Source organism: Scyliorhinus torazame, chromosome 1 (assembly GCF_047496885.1).
Source record: "Scyliorhinus torazame isolate Kashiwa2021f chromosome 1, sScyTor2.1, whole genome shotgun sequence".
Lineage (NCBI taxonomy): Eukaryota > Metazoa > Chordata > Chondrichthyes > Carcharhiniformes > Scyliorhinidae > Scyliorhinus > Scyliorhinus torazame.
Window position 1 is genome coordinate 28,036,727 of NC_092707.1, and position 19,274 is coordinate 28,056,000.

Genomic DNA, 19,274 nt, shown 5'->3' on the forward strand with positions numbered 1-19,274 from the left:
TTACCAAGAATTGGATCAGTAATAAAAAACTCAAAGCATAAAAGTCCTGCACTTTGACAAAGGGTCATCTGGACTCAAGACATTAGGGGCGCTATTCTCTGGCTAGCGGCGATTCTCCGGCCCGGATGGGTCGAGCGGCCACTACGACACGACAGGTTCCTGCCGGTGCCGTCCACCCCTGGTCGCTGCGGGAACGCTGGGGTGGCGGTTTGTGGGGGAGGGAGGAGGCTCCTTCACCGGGGTGGCCTCCGATGGGGTCTGGCCCGCGATCGGGGCCCACCGATCAGAGGGTCGGCCTGTCCCCCCCCCCAGGCCTACCTCCTTCCGCGCGCGGCCCCAGAACACCGGCCCCATGTTGGTGAAGGGCCGGCGTCCGTAAGATGTTCCCCGCGCATTCGCAGGATGGCGCGGCCCAACTGTGCATGTACAGGATTGGGCTGCCCCAACTGCGCATGCATGTGGGTGTCAGAATAGGTCATGCCCGGGCCCTGTTCACGCCGTCGTGAAACGCGACGGCGTTCATGACGGCGCGAACACTTGTCCTCCATATCGGAGAATCGCCCCCTACCTCTTTTCTCCCTACAGATGCTGCCAGACCTGCAGAGATTTTCCAGCATTTTCTTTTTGGTTTCAGATTCCAGATCTGCAGTAATTTGCTTTTAAAGTCCTGCAATTTATTTTACTAGTGGACTCCAGGGGCGAAATTCTCCGGAAACGGTGCGATGTCCGCCGACTGGCGCCCAAAGACGGGCATTGCGCCGCCCCAAAGGTGCGGAATGCTCCGCATCTTTGGGGACCGAGACCCAACCTTGAGGGGCTAGGTCGGCGCCGGACGAATTTCCGCCCCGCCAGCTGGCGGAAAAGGCCTTTGGTGCCCCGCCAGCTGGTGCGGAAATGACATCTCCGGGCGGCACATGCGCGGGAGCGTCAGCGGCCGCTGACAGCTTCCCACGCATGCGCAGTGGAGGGAGTCTCTTCTGCCTCCGCCATGGTGGAGACCGTGGCAGAGGCGGAAGGGAAAGAGTGCCCCCACGGCACAGGCCCGCCCGCGGATCGGTGGGCCCCGATCGCATGCCAGGCCACCGTGGGGACACCCCCCCGGGGCCAGATCGCCCCGCGCCCCCCCCAGGACCCCGGAGCCCGCCCGCGCCGCCTTGTCTCGCCGGTAAGGTAGGTGGTTTAATTTACGCCGGCGGGACAGGCATTTTAGCGGCGGGACTTCGGCCCATCCGGGCCGTAGAATCGAGCGGGGGGGCCCGCCAACCGGCGCGCCGCGATTCCCGCCCCCGCCGAGTCTCTGGTGCCGGAGACTTCGGCAACCAGCGGGGGCGGGATTCACGCCAGCCCCCGGCGATTCTCCGACCCAGCGGGGGGTCGGAGAATCTCGCCCCAGGTGTTATTTAAAAAATTTTTTTAGAGTACCCGATTATCTTTTTTTCCAATTAACGGGCTGGTTTAGCACAGTGGGTTAAAGCTGGCTTGTAATGCAGAACAAGGCCAGCAGCGCGGGTTCCATTCCCGTACCGGCCTCCCCGAACAGGCACCGGAATGTGGCGACTAGGGGCTTTTCACAGTAACTTCATTGAAGCCTACTTGTGACAATAATGAAATGAAATGAAAATCGCTTATTGTCACAAGTAGGCTTCAAATGAAGTTACTGTGAAAAGCCCCTAGTCGCCACATTCCGGCGCCTGTTCGGGGAGGCTGGTACGGGAATTGAACTGTGCTGCTGGCTGCCTTGGTCTGCTTTCAAAGCCAGCGATCTAGCCCTGTGCTAAACAGCCCCTAAGCAATTATTATTATTATTTAGCGTGGCCAATCCACCTAACCTGCACAACTTTGGGTTGTGGGGTAAAACCTACACAGACACGGGGAGAATGTGCAAACTCCACACGGACAGTCACCCAGGGCCGGGATTCGAACCCGGTTCCTCAACGCCGTAGACTGCAGTGTTAACCACTGTGCCACTGATTCCAGGTGTTACCATTCTATATTGCTCTTGAAGGTAGCAGTTAATATCCCAGGGTGGATAAGTGCCTTGCCATTTGATTTTTCCTCCTTAATTGGAACCTTGGATTCCAAGATTCAGATTATTCTGTGTGCTTTGATTGTCCACACCATACGTGATTATGGAAAAAATCTACAGTGCAAAAAAATCATGCACATACTTTTGGCAGAGGCATAATGGGGAAAAGATAAATCCAAACATGGGAGCTAAGTAACTGTTTGGTACAGTTAAGGCAAACCTATATGTACCTGAAAAGCACTTTAGGAAAAAAACATGGTCCAATTCTTCCAGTGCATGGTTGTCAAAACTGATAACAAGAAGAAGGGTTGCAAGTTCTAATTCTACCACTTACCTTACTGCTGAAGTAGGGCTCAGGCAAGCAGTAACCGTTCATGACATTGACCAGGTTCTCTAGCACACTGTGAAAGATTTGATGGAGCTTCTCGCCAATAATGGCTAGCGACTGCTGCGGCACAAAGGTTCCCGTGTGCAAGTGGGCCTACAAAACGAGATCCAGAAGGGCAATGATGCACTTCTTAACACTTTTAAACAATTTTTACAGTTAGAAAAGTGGGAGCTCCATGTCGTTTGCTATCGGTGTGGGTTTTCTTTCTGGGGTTCAGGTCACTCCATCGACTGCCCAGATTTGTTGTGCGACAGCACTGAAACATAGGTGAGCCCTTCCCGTCAATGATGTCACCAAAGCAAGGATAAGGAAAGAGGTGGCAGAATAGTTAAGGGGAAAGTGTAAGATGGCAAATTGGCACAGCCATTTGTGATAGAAATTTTTTTAGTCAGATAAAATAAGCTTTTAATTCAATGCAATAGGCCAGAATTTACCGGCTGTTCACGCCGGCGGAATATTCCGGTCCCACTGACGGCCCACGGATTTCCCGGCGACAAGGGGTGCAGTCAACAGGAAATCCTGTTGACATTGGCAGGGCCAGAAAGTCCCGCTAGCGGGCTGCCTCCGCCGCAGAAAAACACGTGGCCGATTGCTCAGTAAATCCCGCCCACAAAAACGTTTTGAGTAGGAACAACTTTCCCTACCCGCAACACCCACCCCCGAACTTTCCCGACCCGCAACACCCACCCCCTCCCAGTCAACCAACCAACTAACAACCAACCATAGCCTTTTTTCCTGCTAGGAAGGCAAGACAATAGTCCAACTAAACTTTCCAAAAAAACAAAGGCAGGCCGATGGGATGAAACTGCGTCATTTCCCACCAAACTGTTTTCTCTAGCTTTACATTTCTGTGTTTAAAAATAAAGGATGAAACTTTATCAGGTAAGTTTTTAGCTATGAATTAAAGGCATAAACAAGGTAATTCACTGGCAGGACACCTGCCTATGCAGATGGAAGAGAACTTACTGTATGAAGTTTCTTGGGATCATCTAATTCCATTTTAGCTATTACGCAGCCTTGCTCCAGGCAGGCACCTGGTCTCTTTAAATAATGCACACATCCCGACTCCTCAACAGCTAAAGCCATCACCATCTTCATCACCTGTGCGGAGGCAAGTCAAGCCAGATTTCACAAGGCTTCATGGCTTTGTGCTGAAACATTTACAATTTTGTCTTTTTTTTAAAAAAGGGATTCTCTACTTTTTACCCCCACACAAAGGCTTCTCGCCAATGAGAAGTGGCAAAACCTCAAAACTGCAAGTCATTTATAAATTACTTCAAACACAATTAACTGGTAGTCGCACTAAAATTCTCCTCGAGCAAAAATTTGCAAGTAAGGATTGTACAGAAAAACTGCAGCACTTACAAAATGTTGGAAATGGTGTGGAATTTACCCAAGGTTAAACGTGGGGCATGGGGGTGAGCTTCAGCCTGTGTTAAATGCACCCAATGTATAATTTCCTTAACAGGTCAGCGATACAAATAACCATGTTTAGCGTTACTGGATTAGCACACATCAACTAGGGTAGGCAGCTGGTTCACTTGAATCAGAAAAGGGTACACATTGCTGGGGTTCGTGCTCATTTCTGCCCAGCACTCTTGGCTGAAAGTGTGTATATGAATGAAAAAAATGAAAATCGCTTATTGTCACAAGTAGGCTTCAATGAAGTTACTGTGAAAAGCCCCTAGTCGCCACATTCCGGCGCTTGTTCGGGGAGGCTGTTACGGGAATTGAACTGTGCCGCTGGCCTGCCTTAGTCTGCTTTCAAAGCCAGTGATTTAGCCCTGTGCTAAACCATCAGGTGAGGGTAGGAATAGTTGCCACGTGAGGCACTAAAGAGTCGACGCCCAATAGTTCCCCAATATGTACTTAAATCTTTTTGGAGGAAGAATACACTGTAGCAAAGCCTACGCACCTCAATCTCTGCATAGCAATGTCTTGAAAAGACGTGGTCTCCATCTTCAACAAGGTACTGCAGCAGCTTGCCAGCAGAGGGAGACCTCAGCACAGTGGGGTCCTTCTCTTTCTCAAACATACAAGTTTTGTTGCCAATAGTGATCAGATACCTGGCGATGCAAATTGTTTAAGTGAACAGGAACGCAAAACATCAAACAATATGACAATTCTTGTAGAATGGCAGGGAACTTCTTACTTGTCTATCTCCTCTTTCATGTATGTGGTGTAACTGTTGCCATCATAGGACAATAAGAGGCCTCCATCACTTAGCCGGTGAACATCGATCTCAATGTGCGAATTGTTCATAATAACAACATAGAGGGTCAGTGACTGACGGGCCACCTGCACATTGGATTTGAAAATAAGAACAAACTTCATGCAGCAACAAATGGAATTGTTTCAAATTTAGTGACTAACTACCAGTAGTAGGGGGGGAATGTAAATATGAAGGCTTAGTTACAATTAAAGGGAATAGTTATCCTGGTAGCCTGTCCACCTTTTATCAAGTCCAAAAATGAATAGTGATCAGGTACGGTAAAAATGGTGAAATTGAGGTATTTTGGTAAAGTTTGCAAACTGCTCACCTCAGGGAGCTGCATTCAAACACATTCTAAGATCGAAGGGTGAAGCCTCTTTTCTGACTATGGCAAAGGTCCTGCATCATGTTTGTTTTCACACTTGTAGCTCAGTTCCCACCGGGCCACATAAAAACTGCCTTTACTCCAGAACGGAGTCAAAGGCTGTTACATTTAAACAACGGGGAATTCATCTGCCTCCTGCAGTCAGGCTCAACAATCAACCCAATCACAATTGCCCTTTGAACTAGAAATCATAAATAAGCAACTATTGACATCAGTAAAGGGAGAACAATGAAGGGAAATCAAATGGAGGGGGGGGGGGGGGGATGTGCAGTAACATGCTTACCTGCAGGGAATATTTTGTTTCTTCACAAATAAGCTGGGCATCCACTGTATTTAACAGGCTGCTTGCCGGGAGAACCTGACCTCTGTAGATCAGGGAAGGAAAAAAAAGTTACATGCTTTTTAAAGAAAACAGGTTCTTCGAATTAAAGTAACATGCTGTTGGTAATATGTTTCCTCATTTCTTTCTTCCCTGAAAGGCCAGAGAAAGACTAAGCAGACAGGATTCTCAGGAGTGCAGAAAGCTCGGCTTTTCAAAGGTGCAGTTTGACAGAATCTTATCTTCATCAAGTACAGATCCAAATATTGATTGACTCTCAAAGTAGTTAAAGCGTCTTGATGCAGATAAAGAATCAAGGACTTGAGGCAGATTTATCTCCTTCTTTGATTCCAGAGACCTAGAATGTACCAGCGATCAAACACTTTTAAAAAATGAACGTTATCCCTTCACTGCTCACCCAACACTATACACCGTTTCTGATGGAGGGGAAAACCATAGGCAATTCATGCCTAGTTGTTACTGTGCATCAATAAAAATAGAAAATGCTGGATGAACTCAGCAGGTCTGGCTGCATCAGTGGATGGGGTTAACATTTCGAGTCCATATGAGCTTATCCAGTATTTTCTGTTTTTATTTTAGATTTCCAGCATGCGCAGTATTTTGCTTTTATATTACTGTACCAGTCTGAGACCAAGCACTAAATGATGGAGGTTAGGAAGCAGTTTGCCTCCCTTTGCCAAGTTGGTGGCACGGCTGCACTTCAGCCCAGCCAAGTAACTTTGCCACTAATCAACAGATAGCACATCTGACTCTTCACCAGCTGAGTGGCAACAGACAGCGGGCGCGATTTAACTAAATGGGAAAAAAGTCTCTAAGTGAGCGCGTTTAGCCGCATGTTTCTCAGAACTCGCAGCACCAAGAAACACAACGCTATCCAACGTCAATCGGGTTAGATAGGGGCCTCAGAATTAGTCACATTAACATCAAAGAGATAGCTTTACAATTATCAGTTAAACAGTTCTTGAATAACCCCAAGGGAATGCATTTCGGTATATGCAACTGAGGGCTTTTGCGAGGCAACAGGTGAGGGAATTCCCGCAGCTCCCGACGCAGGAGGTGCAGGATAGAGTGATCTCAGAGACATGGGTGGAGGATGGTAAGGTGTCGGACATATATAGGGAAATGAGGGACGAGGGGGAGATCATGGTAGATGAGCTGAAAGGGAAATGGGAAGAAGAGCTGGGGGAGGAGATTGAGGAGGGGCTGTGGGCTGATGCCCTACGTAGGGTAAACTCATCGTCCTCGTGTGCCAGGCTAAGCCTGATACAATTTAAGGTGTTACACAGGGCGCATATGACTGGAGCACGGCTCAGTAAATTTTTTGGGGTAGAGGATAGGTGTGCGAGATGCTCGAGAAGCCCAGCAAATCACACCCACATGTTCTGGTCATGCCCGGCACTACAGGGGTTCTGGGTGGGGGTGGCAAAGGTGCTTTCGAAGGTGGTGGGGGTCCGGGTCGAACCAAGCTGGGGGTTGGCTATATTCGGGGTTGCAGAAGAGCCGGGAGTACAGGAGGCGAGAGAGGCTGATGTTTTGGCCTTTGCGTCCCTAGTAGCCTGGCGCAGGATATTGCTTATGTGGAAGGAAGCCAAGCCCCCGGGTGTGGAGACCTGGATAAACGACATGGCAGGGTTTATAAAGTTAGAACGGATTAAGTTCGTATTAAGGGGTTCGGCTCAAGGTTCACCAGGCGGTGGCAACTGTTCGTCGACTACCTCACAGAAAGATAGAGGGAATGGAAAAGAAGAAGACAACAGCAGCAACCCAGGGGGGATGGGGTGGGGGGGGGGGGGGCGGCGGGAGGAACCGGATGGATTCTCAGGGATGTTATTGTATATGTATAGACATTTGTTATAGGTAATGTATATTGGACTGTTGGATTGTATCTTTGGAGAGTATCTATTTTTGACAAGGCAGTTGCCATTTAGTTTTGTTTTTGTTTCTGTTTATATATTATTTATTTATTTGTTTAAAACTGGCCACTGTTATTTATATTGCTTTATTGTTGTTTAAAAGAAACACTATGTACTGTTATGTTTGGCCAAAAAATCTTGAATAAAATATATATTTTTAAAAAAACAGTTCTTGAATAAAAGGAAAAACTTGAACTTACTATCTACATCAGCCACAAATTCCAATTAAGCAACCCAATATAGTTCAATGCTGCATAAAAATTAGGTTAACAGAATAGGCTTACTTGCGGTCTTTGATACTTTTAGAGAGAAATCCTTTCAAGTGCAGATCCAGTACACTTCTGCTCAACCGAACAACATTTTCCAAAACCGCTGTTCAACTTAAAATCCTTTAACAGACTGCAAAATAACAGACAGATCTGGCTCCTCCCGTTAATTACATCATCACTAACTTCCATGGCCTGCTTAGCTAAGACTAAACAACACGCCTTCATAAATTATCTGCACTCCAGGGAATTTCTAGCAACCAAAACACGATTCCATTAGTCCTTTATCTGTAACCAAGTATGCAGTTGGAATCAATCATTACCTCCCCTTTTATGGCTCTTTAATTCCAACTTTAGCAGACATACTGCCTGTATGTATTTTAAACTAGGATTTTAAATACCATTACTGCCATAAATATAAAATATAATACATTTCAATTTCTACATTCATCACAGTACCACAGCGGTAACAGTGGCTAACCCTGAACCTTATGCATTCGAGCTGGGTTAGGGGTATGACTCTATTATTCTAAAAGGAACTTGATATTGGTCTGAAATGATGCATCAACTTTGGTTTTGGCCGGTTAGTACAGCACCTCTATCAGAGACTACTAGTATCCACAACAGACTTGTGCATTTTTATCTCTCTCCCTTGGGCATTCTTTTGGGATTGAGGACGACTTGTTTAGAATCCAGTTTGGTGGGCTCCGAAATGGCCAATAGATAAAATGAGCAACCTGCAGACTCTGACACATAAAACCATAAGATATAGGAGCAGAATTAGGCCACTCGGCCCATCGAGTCTGCTCCACCATTCAATCATGGCTGATATTTTTCTCATCCTCATTTTCCTGCCTTCTCCCCATAACCCCTGATCCCCTTATTGATCAAAATCCTATCTATCTCTGTCTTAAAGACACTCAATGATTTGGCCTCCACAGCCTTCTGCGGCAAAGAGTTGTGGAGCAGCTGTGCTTGAACGGTTGGGTAGAATAGGGTTTTTTGGAGCTTAGTAAACTTCCTCTGACACATTGACTTTGCATCTGCATGTTCCTGATGGAGTCCCTCAATGCATTCGGAGCCTTCTACATTTTGGACCGTCACAAGCCAGGATCTCCCACGAGTCGACAGGAATGTTTGGCCTTTTCAGGAATGTTTTCAGGACACTCCTAAAGAACTTCCGCTGTTCTCCTGCTGTTCTCCTGCGAGTTTCGAATCACGACCAAGCTCTGAGTAGAGCAGTTGCTTTGGCAATCTGGTGTCAGCTATACGAATGGTATGTCCCACCCAGTGGAGCAGGTTTTGAGTGATAGCCTCTCAGTCCTGGACAAGTTAACTTGGGAGAGGACACTACTATTGGACCACCTTTATTTCCACTGAATTTGGAAGATCTTGCAAAGGCACTGTTGGTGGTACTTCTTCAGAGCTTTAGGAGGCCTGCTGTCAGTTGTCCAAGTCTCCAAAGCATATAGGAGTGCAGGGATGTCAGCTTCCCAGTAAACCATGATCTTAGTTCTCAGGTTTGAGACCCTGATCCTCAAAAAGGTGATTTCTATCACACCTTCCACAACCATAGGACGTCTCAAAGTATTTTACATCCAATTAAGTACTTTTGAAGTTTAGTCATTGCTGTAGGAACCACATCAAACAATATGCGCACTGCAAGCTCCCACACAAAAAAAAATGCGATAATGATCAGATAATCTGTTTTTGCGGTGTTGATTGAGGGATAAATACTGCGAGGACACAGAGAATAACTATCTTGCTTTCCTTCGAAATGGTGTTGAGAGACCTATTCCATCCACCTCAGAGAGCAGATGAGGCCTTGGTTTAAAGTTTCATTTGAAAGACAGCACCTCCTCAGTACTGCACTGGAGCCTTTTGTCCTCATGTCCTGGAGTGAGACTTGAAGTCAGAACCTTCTGATTCAGGGACGAGAGTGCCAGCAACTGAGCTAAACTGCCAGTAGAAAGAGATAATGTTCAGATTCCCAAGTTCTTATTTAAAAAAATACTCTGTTTCTTTCAATAATAATTAGACTGCCTCATTCTCACAACATGCATAACCACATTAAGCAAAGCAATTGTAAAAACATCTAAATATTGCTGGGTGAGCAATATAAATGAGGCGGCACAGTGGTTAGCACTGTTGCTTCACAGCGTCAGGGACCTGGGTTCGATTCCTGGTTTGGGTCACTGTGCGGAGTCTGCACGTTCTCCCCGTGTCTGCGTGCGTTTCCTCCGGGTGCTCCGGTTTCCTCCCACAAGTCCTGAAAGTCGTGCTTGTTAGGTAATTTGGACATTCTGAATTCTCCCTCTGTGTACCCGAACAGGCGCCGGAGTGTGACGACTAGGGGACTTTCACAGTAACTTCATTGCAGTATTAATGTAAGCATACTTGTGACACAAATAAACATTATGTTGCTAGACAGCTTTATGTAAAAACAAAGACATTTCCAAAGATTGCCTAGCAATAGAAAGAGGGTCAATTGAAAGCAAAACAAATATCACACTTCAACTGAGGTGATTGGATTTGCTTTTACTCCAATGCATCTCATTCTTTAGAATTATTAACAATGCTCACAGAATATGTTCAATTGAAGAATTCTTCCCCAGGATGTTACTATCCTGAATTAAATTGAATGATATTTCCAAAATACTATACATGCACTTTCCAGTGACCTACCCACTTAGCTTTACATAAGAACATAAGAACTAGGAGCAGGAGTAGGCCATCGAGCCTGCTCCGCCATTCAATGAGATCATGGCTGATCTTTTGTGGACTCAGCTCCACTTTCCGACCCGAACACCATAACCCTTAATCCCTTTATTCTTCAAAAAACTATCTATCTTTATCTTAAAAACATTTATGAAGGAGCCTCAACTGCTTCACTGGGCAAGGAATTCCATAGATTCACAACCCTTTGGGTGAAAAAATTCCTCCTAAACTCAGTCCTAAATCTACTTCCCCTTATTTTGAGGCTATGCCCCCTAGTTCTGCTTTCACCCGCCAGTGGAAACAACCTGCCCGCATCTATCCTATCTATTCCCTTCATAATTTTATATGTTTCTATAAGATCCCCCTCATCCTTCTAAATTCCAACGAGTACAGTCCCAGTCAACTCAACCTCTTCTCATAATCCAACCCCTTCAGCTCTGGGATTAACCTAGTGAATCTCCTCTGCACACCCTCCAGCGCCAGTACGTCCTTTCTCAGGTAAGGAGACCAAAACTGAACACAATACTCCAGGTGTGGCCTCACTAACACCTTATACAATTGCAGCATAACCTCCCTAGTCTTAAACTCCATCCCTCTAGCAATGAAGGACAAAATTCCATTCGCCTTCGTAATCACCTGTTGCACCTGTAAACCAACTTTTTGCGACTCATGCACTAGCACACCCAGGTCTCTCTGCACAGCAGCATGTTTTAATATTTTATCATCCTTCTAAATTCCAACGAGTACAGTCCCAGTCAACTCAACCTCTTCTCATAATCCAACCCCTTCAGCTCTGGGATTAACCTAGTGAATCTCCTCTGCACACCCTCCAGCGCCAGTACGTCCTTTCTCAGGTAAGGAGACCAAAACTGAACACAATACTCCAGGTGTGGCCTCACTAACACCTTATACAATTGCAGCATAACCTCCCTAGTCTTAAACTCCATCCCTCTAGCAATGAAGGACAAAATTCCATTCGCCTTCGTAATCACCTGTTGCACCTGTAAACCAACTTTTTGCGACTCATGCACTAGCACACCCAGGTCTCTCTGCACAGCAGCATGTTTTAATATTTTATCATTTAAATAATAATCCCTTTTGCTGTTATTCCTACCAAAATGGATAACCTCACATTTGTCAACATTGTATTCCATCTGCCAGCCCCTAGCCCATTCACTTAACCTATCCAAATCCCTCTGCAGACTTCTGGTATCCTCTGCACTTTTTGCTTTGCCACTTAGTGTCGTCTGCAAACTTGGACACATTGCCCTTGGTCCGCAACTCCAAATCATCAATGTAAATTGTGGGACCAACACTGATCCCTGAGGTACACCACTAGCTACTGATTGCCAACCAGAGAAACACCCATTAATCCCCACTCTTTGCTTTCTATTAATTAACCAATCCTCTATCCATGCTACTACTTTCCCCTTAATGCCATGCATCTTTATCTCATGCAGCAATCTTTTGTGTGGCACCTTGTCTAAGGCTTTCTGGAAATCCAGATACATCACATCCATTGGCTCCCCGTTATCTACCGCTCTGGTAATGTCCTCAAAAAATTCCACTAAATTAGTTAGGCACGACCTGCCCTTTATGAACCCATGCTGCGTCTGCCCAACAGGACAATTTCCATCCAGATGCCTCGCTATTTCTTCCTTGATGATAGATTCCAGCATCTTCCCTACTACTCACTGGCCTATAATTACCCACTTTCTGCCTACCTCCTTTTTTAAACAGTGGTGTCACGTTTGCTAATTTCCAATCCGCCGGGACCACCCCAGAGTCTAGTGAATTTTGGTAAATTATCACTAGTGCATTTGTAATTTCCCTAGCCATCTCTTTTAGCACTCTGGGATGCATTCCAGCAGGGCCAGGAGACCTGTCTACCTTTAGCACCATTAGCTTGCCCATCACTATCTTCTTAGTGATAACAATCATCTCAAGGTCCTCACCTGTCATAGCCTCATTTCTATCAGTCACTGGCATGTTATTTGTGTCTTCCACTGTGAAGACCTACCCAAAAAACCTGTTCAGTTCCTCAGCCATTTCCTCATCTCCCATTATTAAATCTCCCTTCTCAACCTCTATAGGAAAAATATTTACCTTAGCCACTCTTTTTTGTTTTATATATTTGTAGAAACTTTTACTATCTGTTCTTATATTCTGAGCAAGTTTACTCTCATAATCTATCTTACTCTTCTTTATAGCTTTTTTAGTAGCTTTCTGTTGCCCCCTAAAGATTTCCCAGTCCTCTAGTCTCCCACTAATCTTTGCCACTTTGTATGCTTTTTCCTTCAATTTGATACTCTCCCTTATTTCCTTAGATATCCGCGTTCGATTTTCCCTCTTTCTACCGTCCTTCCTTTTTGTTGGTATAAACCTTTGCTGAGCATTGTGAAAAATCGCTTGGAAGGTTCTCCACTGTTCCGCAACTATTTTACCATGAAGTCTTTGCTCCCAGTCTACCTTAGGTAGCTCTTCTCTCATCCCATTGTAATCTCCTTTGTTTAAGCACAAAACACTAGTGTTTGATTTTACCTTCTCACCCTCCATTTTTATTTTAAATTCCACCATATTGTGGTCGCTCCTTCCGAGAGGATCCCTAACTATGAGATCCTGAATCAATCCTGTCTCATTACACAGGACCAGATCTAGGACCGCTTGTTCCCTCGTAGGTTCCATTACATACTGTTCTGGGAAACTATCGTGGATACATTCTATAAACTCCTCCTCAAGGCTGCCTTGACCGACCTGGTTAAACCAATCGACATGTAGATTAAAATCCCCCATGATAACTGCTGTACCATTTCTACATGCATCAGTTATTTCTTTGTTTATTGCCTGCCCCACCATAATGTTACTATTTGGTGGCCTATAGACTACTCCTATCAGTGGCCTTTTCACCTTACTATTCCTGATTTCCACCCAAATGGATTCAACCTTATCCTCCATAGCACTGATGCCATCCCTTACTATTGCCCGGATGTCATCCTTAAATAACAGAGCTACACCACCTCCCTTACCATCCACTCTGTCCTTCCGAATAGTTTGATACCCTTGGATATTTAACTCCCAGTCGTGACCATCCTTTAACCATGTTTCAGTAATGGCCACTAAATCATAGTCATTCACGATGATTTGCGCCATCAACTCATTTACCTTATTCTGAATACTACAAGCATTCAGGTAAAGTATGTTGGCTTTTATACCTCTGGTTTGAATTTTAACACCTCGATCAGTAACCTCTCCTAAGTTATATTTCCTCTTAACGTTTCTCCTAATTTTCTTAGTCGTTGAACCCATATCTTCATGTAACAACCTGCCGCGTCGCTTACCATTTATGTTTTTACTTCCCGTTTTATTCCTTTTAGTATTCCTGGGCCTATTCACTGAGCTCCCCTCAGTCACTGTACCTTGTACTGTCGCCCTTTTTGATTTTTGACTATGGCTTCTCTGCCTTACAAAGAACAAAGAAAATTACAGCACAGGAACAAGCCCTTAGGCCCTCCCAGCCTGCACCGATCCATATCCTTTATCTAAACCTGTCTTCTATTTTCCAAGGATCTACTTCCCTCTGTTCCCCACCCGTTCATATATCTGTCTAGATGCATCTTAAATGATGCTATCATGCCCGCCTCTACCACCTCCGCTGGCAAAGCGTTCCAGGCACCCCCACCCTCTGCGTAAAAAACTTTCCACGCACATCTCCCTTAAACTTTCCCCCTCTCACCTTGAAATTGTGACCCCTTGTAATTGACACCCCCACTCTTGGAAAAAGCTTGTTGCTATCCACCTTGTCCATACCTCTCATAATTTTGTAGACCTCAATCAGGTCCCCCCCTCAACGTCCGTCTTTCCAACGAAAACAATCCTAATCTACTCAACCTTTCTTCATAGCTAGCACCCTCCATACCAGGCAACATCCTGGTGAACCTCCTCTACACCCTCTCTAAAGCATCCACATCCTTCTGGTAATGCGGTGACCAGAACTGCACGCAGTATTCCAAATGTGGCCTAACCAAAGTCCTATACAACTGTAACATGACCTGCCGACTCTTGTACTCAATACCCTGTCCGATGAAGGCAAGCATGCTGTATGCCTTCTTGACCACTTTATCAACCTACGTTGCCACCTTCAGGGTACAATGGACCTGAACTCCCAGATCTCTCTGTACATCAATTTTCCCCAGGACTCTTCCATTGACCGTATAGTCCGCTCTTGAATTAGATCTTCCAAAATGCATCACCTCGCATTTGCTTGGATTGAACTCCATCTGCCATTTCTCTGCCCAACTCTCCAATCGATCTATATTTTGCTGTATTCTCCACCAATCTTAGCATCATCTGCAAACTTGCTAATCAGACCACCTATAACTTTTACCAAATCATTTATGTATATCACAAACAAACACTTTCCCCCTTACTGCCTTTTGTTTCTGTCCCTGTTTTACTACCTTCTGACTTCCTCCATTGGTTCCCATCCCCCTGCCACATTAGTTTAAACCCTCCCCAACAGCTCTCGCAAACACCCCCCCTAGGACATCGGTTCCAGTCCTGCTCAGGTGCAGACCGTCCGGTTTGTACTGGTCCCACCTCCCACAGAATCGGTTCCAATGCCCCAGGAATTTGAATCCCTCCCTCTTGCACCATCTCTCGAGCCATGCATTCATCCTATCTATCCTGACATTCCTACTCTGACTAGCACGTGGCACAGGTAGCAATCCTGAGATTACTACCTTTGAGGTCCGACTTTTTAGTTTAACTCCGAACTCCCTGAATTCAGCTTGTAGGACCTCGTCCCGTTTTTTACGTATATCGTTGGTGCCTATGTGCACCACGACAGCTGGCTGTTCACCTCCCCCCCCCCCCCCCCCCCCAGAATGTCCTGCAGCCTCTCCGAGACATTCTTGATCCTGGTACCAGGGAGGCAACATACCATCCTGGAGTCTCGATTGCTTCCGCAGAACCGCCTGTCTATCCCCTTTACGATTGAGTCCCCTATCACTGTAGCCCTGCCATTCTTCTTCCTGCCCTGCTGCGCAGCAGAGCCAGCCACGGTGCCAGGTTGTGTGCACAGACCTCTCACCTCACCAAACCACATCAACAACTTGCCTTTCAAGAGAATGCAGGAAGTTACCCATGCTTGATTGAAAGGCTGAATCTGCGACGTGTAAAGCACCACATACCACTCCAAGCATTGTATCTGGCCTCTCTGCCTAAAGGGAGAGAAACATCAATTAAGATAACTTATCTCCTTGGGAAAGTATATTTCATAACACAACATTTGTTCTGCATCCAAGAGTAGATTTTTGCACTTGAGGGGTATCCTTACTGGGCAACACAACACACTTCTGCTTCTAGCACTTAGTGGTAACACATATCAGAAGCTGTCCACTCTAATCCAAAACATATTTTATTCCAAACCTCAGAAGAACACCTCTATTGCATCAGTGACACTTGCATCCCCCTCATTTGATGGCACTAACCCGATGGATTTGTATTGTGGTCTGGCACTCAGTGAAATTTTGTTTAACAAAAACAGAAGAATACTTGAATTCCCTTCGATCTGGGTAGATCCAGAACCAATTCTGGAGACAGATCTCAGAGTCGTCCGGTTTTCGAGCAGGCTGGTTCTTTTGAGCCAGGGTAGCTCTCACCTTTTGCATGACACCTTCCCTGATGACCAACTAGGAGCAGGAACTCTGCATTCTGGGACTAGTGAGCATGTAGCTCTATTCCACCACTCCAGGATCCCAAGCAATGATACAGCAGCCATGTCAGTCTATTTCACATCGCTTAGCGCTGACCACTATGATTATGGAGCCTATGGTGCACAAGCTCATTTGAAGCCCGATAACACACCTGCCTCTGACTCAGAACATTGTGTGTTGAAGTCCCACCCCAGAATTTCAGCACGAAAATTAAAGCTACTTTCACTAGTAGAGGTGCTATGTTCCCCATGAGACCTTAATCAGAGGCCCCTCCAAATGGATGTGAAAGACCTCATGGTGCTGTTTTGAAGAAATGTATGGGAGTTATCCCCAGTGTCCTGGTCAGTATTTATCCAGCAATAGACATCACAAGAACAGGTGAATGATCCGATCATATTATGTTTGTGGGAGCTTGCTGTGCACAATTTGCCTGCCGTGTGTCCTGCATTACAACAGTGACTACCCTTCAAAAGTAGCTCACTGGTTGTAAAGCATTCTGGGATGTCCTGTGGTTGTGAAAGATGCTACAGAAGTGCAAATCTTCCATTTTCTTTTTACTAATTAGCCTAAACTGGCCTTAAAAATGCAATATTTATAAAAACCTAATGGAAGCCAAGTCTTATTTAACTTCCACAAATTTCATTTTCTCAGTCACACCCACAATCAATATCATTACCTGCATTTTGTCTGCGATGAGGTGGTCAAGCCAGCTAGTATCAATAGTGTTATTCTGAAAGCTCTCTGTTTCCAGCAGCTTGATCAAGTACTCAACAGTTGTCCTAAAGTCACCTCGGATTGAGAGTTCCTTAAGGGCTAGAACCATGTTCCTAAAAGAAATACGACAGCAAAACTAAGAAGTTCGCAACATTCCATTAACTTCTTTATAGCACCAATCGATGGGCTGTTTAGGTTGCGTATTGCTTTAGGTCACTCTTTTCCTTGTCCCAGTGACATTATCTCATTAGATTTTCCTGTTATTGGTCAAATTAGGGTTCTAATAAAAAAGGGACGTAGAGATTTGGCACAGTATCCTTTCATTCCTCGGGACAAATCCAGCTTCTATTAATGGGGTGAAGTTCCCTTCTCTGCCAATTGTAGGATCTGACACCAAATGCTTGGAATTGTCTGAATTCGATGCTTAACTTTCACAAAACAAATTTCCATTTGTCTCTTTTATCCTATTCATTATTATTCTTTTCTCCCCTCATCTCTAGTTGTGTATTGGTGAAACTCCATTGTACAACCATAGCTATTTTCAAAGTACCTGCCTGCAGTTCATAGGATTGAACAGGAGTAGGCCACTCAGCCCGTCGATCCTGCTCTGTTATTTAATACTGTCATGACTGATCGGAGACGGAAATGCCTTTTACAACCACTATCCCCAAAACTCTTATTGTGAATCAGAAATCTACCAATCTCTGCTTTAAACACACTCAATTACTGAGCTTCCACAGCCTTCCAGGATAGAGAATTCCAAAGATTCACAACCCTCTGTGTAAAGACATTTCTCCTCATCTCAGTTCCAAGTGGATCTCCCTTATTTTGAAATTGTACCAGCTGACCAAGGGAAACATCTTGGGCGAGATTCTCCGACCCCCCGCTGGGTCGGAGAATCGCCGGGGGCTGGCGTGAATCCCGCCCCCGCCGGTTGCCGAATTCTCCACCACTGGATATTCGGCGGGGGCGGGAATCGCGCTGCGCCGGTTGGCGCCCCCCCCCGCCATTCCCCGGCCCGGATGGGCCGAAGTCCCGCCGCTAAAATGCCTGTCCCGCCGGCGTAGATTAAACCACCTACCTTACCGGCGGGACAAGGCGGCGCGGGCAGGCTCCGGGGTCCTGGAGGGGGGGCGCGGGGCTATCTGGCCCCGGGGGGTGCCCCCACGGTGGCCTGGCCCGCGATCGGGGCCCACCGATCCGCGGGCGGGCCTGTGCAGTGGGGCCACTCTTTCCCTTCCGCCTTCGCCACGGTCTCCACCATGGCGGAGGCAGAAGAGACTCCCTCCACTGCGCATGCGCGGGAATGCTGTCAGCAGCCGCTGACGCTCCCGCGCATGCGCCGCCCGGAGATGTCATTTCCGCACCGGCTGGCGGGGCACCAAAAGGCTTTTCCGCCAGCTGGCGGGGCGGAAATTCGTCCGGCGCGGCCCTTAAGGTTGGGGCTCAGCCCCCAAAGATGCGGAGCATTCCGCACCTTTGGGGCGGAGTGATGCCCGACTGATTTGCGCCGTTTTAGGCGCCAGTCGGCGGACATCGCGCCGTTTCCGGAGAATTTCGCCCCTTATCTGCATCTACCCCATCTATTCCTTTAAGTATTTTGTAGGTTTCATTGAGATCACCTCACATTCTTCAATGTTTTAGAGAATATTGGCCCAGTTTGCACAACCCCTTCATCAGAAAGTCCCGCCATTCCTCAAACAAGTCTGGTGAACCTTCAATACACTTCCTCTATGGGACGTAGGAAATTGGCACACTATCAAATCCTCGTACGAAAAAGGTCAACATTCCATTAACCGTCCTAAAAGCTTGCTGCACCTGCATGCAAGCCCAAATGCAGTACACAGAGATTTCAAATAAAATTGCGTTTTTGTTTACACATGGTCACTAACAGTCATTTGATTTTCAGTAACCCTCTGACTGTTCAAAGTGCTTCCCGAAATTCGCTATCTCTCTATCATGCTGTGCAGGATGTATGATCCCAACCTCATTGCAATAACATCGACTTGATCTACGTCATCGCCATCCTGATTCTCATCACTACCCAAATGGTATGAAGCGGGATCTCAGGGTGGTATTGGAGGTCTGAAGGGGAAGGTCGTTGGGGGCCTGGTGTATCCCAAGAGGCTTCTGAGGCAGACACCTGGATCAAGAAGGTAAAACAAGTTAGCCACTGAATCCAGCCTAGCCTTAATGAAGTTTCTGGATTAGTGGTTCTTGGGAAACCGAGTCAACAAAGTTCAAAAGCTGAATGACAATGCGGCTCACAGCCTCATTGTTATGTTTAAAGTCCCAGCTCCTCCTCTTTAACTGAGGCAGGGAGGTAGGCAGGTTGCGGTTGGGAACCAGATTTTTCAGACTTTAACCACCGCTGCAGCACCACCTAGTCCTAATCCACCAGTTTTCTGCGGGTTAAAATTCAACTCTGGGTGATTACTTTGTTAGTTACAGTCCATAAGTATGATCCTCAGGTCAACGAAAGCATGGGAAGAATCTTATGGATGTGATGGGGATCTCGGCCGCCAGCTGGACAGCCAGTGAGATCCCCACATTTCCTCTTGGGGAAGGCCCGCTACAACCTGTAGCAATTCAGACACT

General features: G+C 46.2%; 1 protein-coding gene across 5 annotated transcripts in view; it reads right to left on the bottom strand.

The window, feature by feature from the left end:
• Positions 1 to 19,274, bottom strand: part of acacb (acetyl-CoA carboxylase beta) — a 222,313-nt gene that overhangs the window by 117,424 nt on the left and 85,615 nt on the right. For all 5 annotated transcript variants that reach the window (XR_011935459.1, XM_072478628.1, XM_072478459.1 and 2 more), the window contains 7 exons: positions 16,639 to 16,789; positions 15,364 to 15,467; positions 5,295 to 5,376; positions 4,567 to 4,712; positions 4,330 to 4,480; positions 3,381 to 3,515; positions 2,361 to 2,507 (listed from right to left, as the gene is read on the bottom strand). Coding sequence is in view for 4 of the 5 variants with exons in the window: in XM_072478628.1 (XP_072334729.1) it covers positions 2,361 to 2,507; positions 3,381 to 3,515; positions 4,330 to 4,480; positions 4,567 to 4,712; positions 5,295 to 5,376; positions 15,364 to 15,467; positions 16,639 to 16,789 (916 nt within the window). In the remaining variant the exon portion in view is untranslated. The remainder of the gene's footprint in view (positions 1 to 2,360; positions 2,508 to 3,380; positions 3,516 to 4,329; positions 4,481 to 4,566; positions 4,713 to 5,294; positions 5,377 to 15,363; positions 15,468 to 16,638; positions 16,790 to 19,274) is intronic.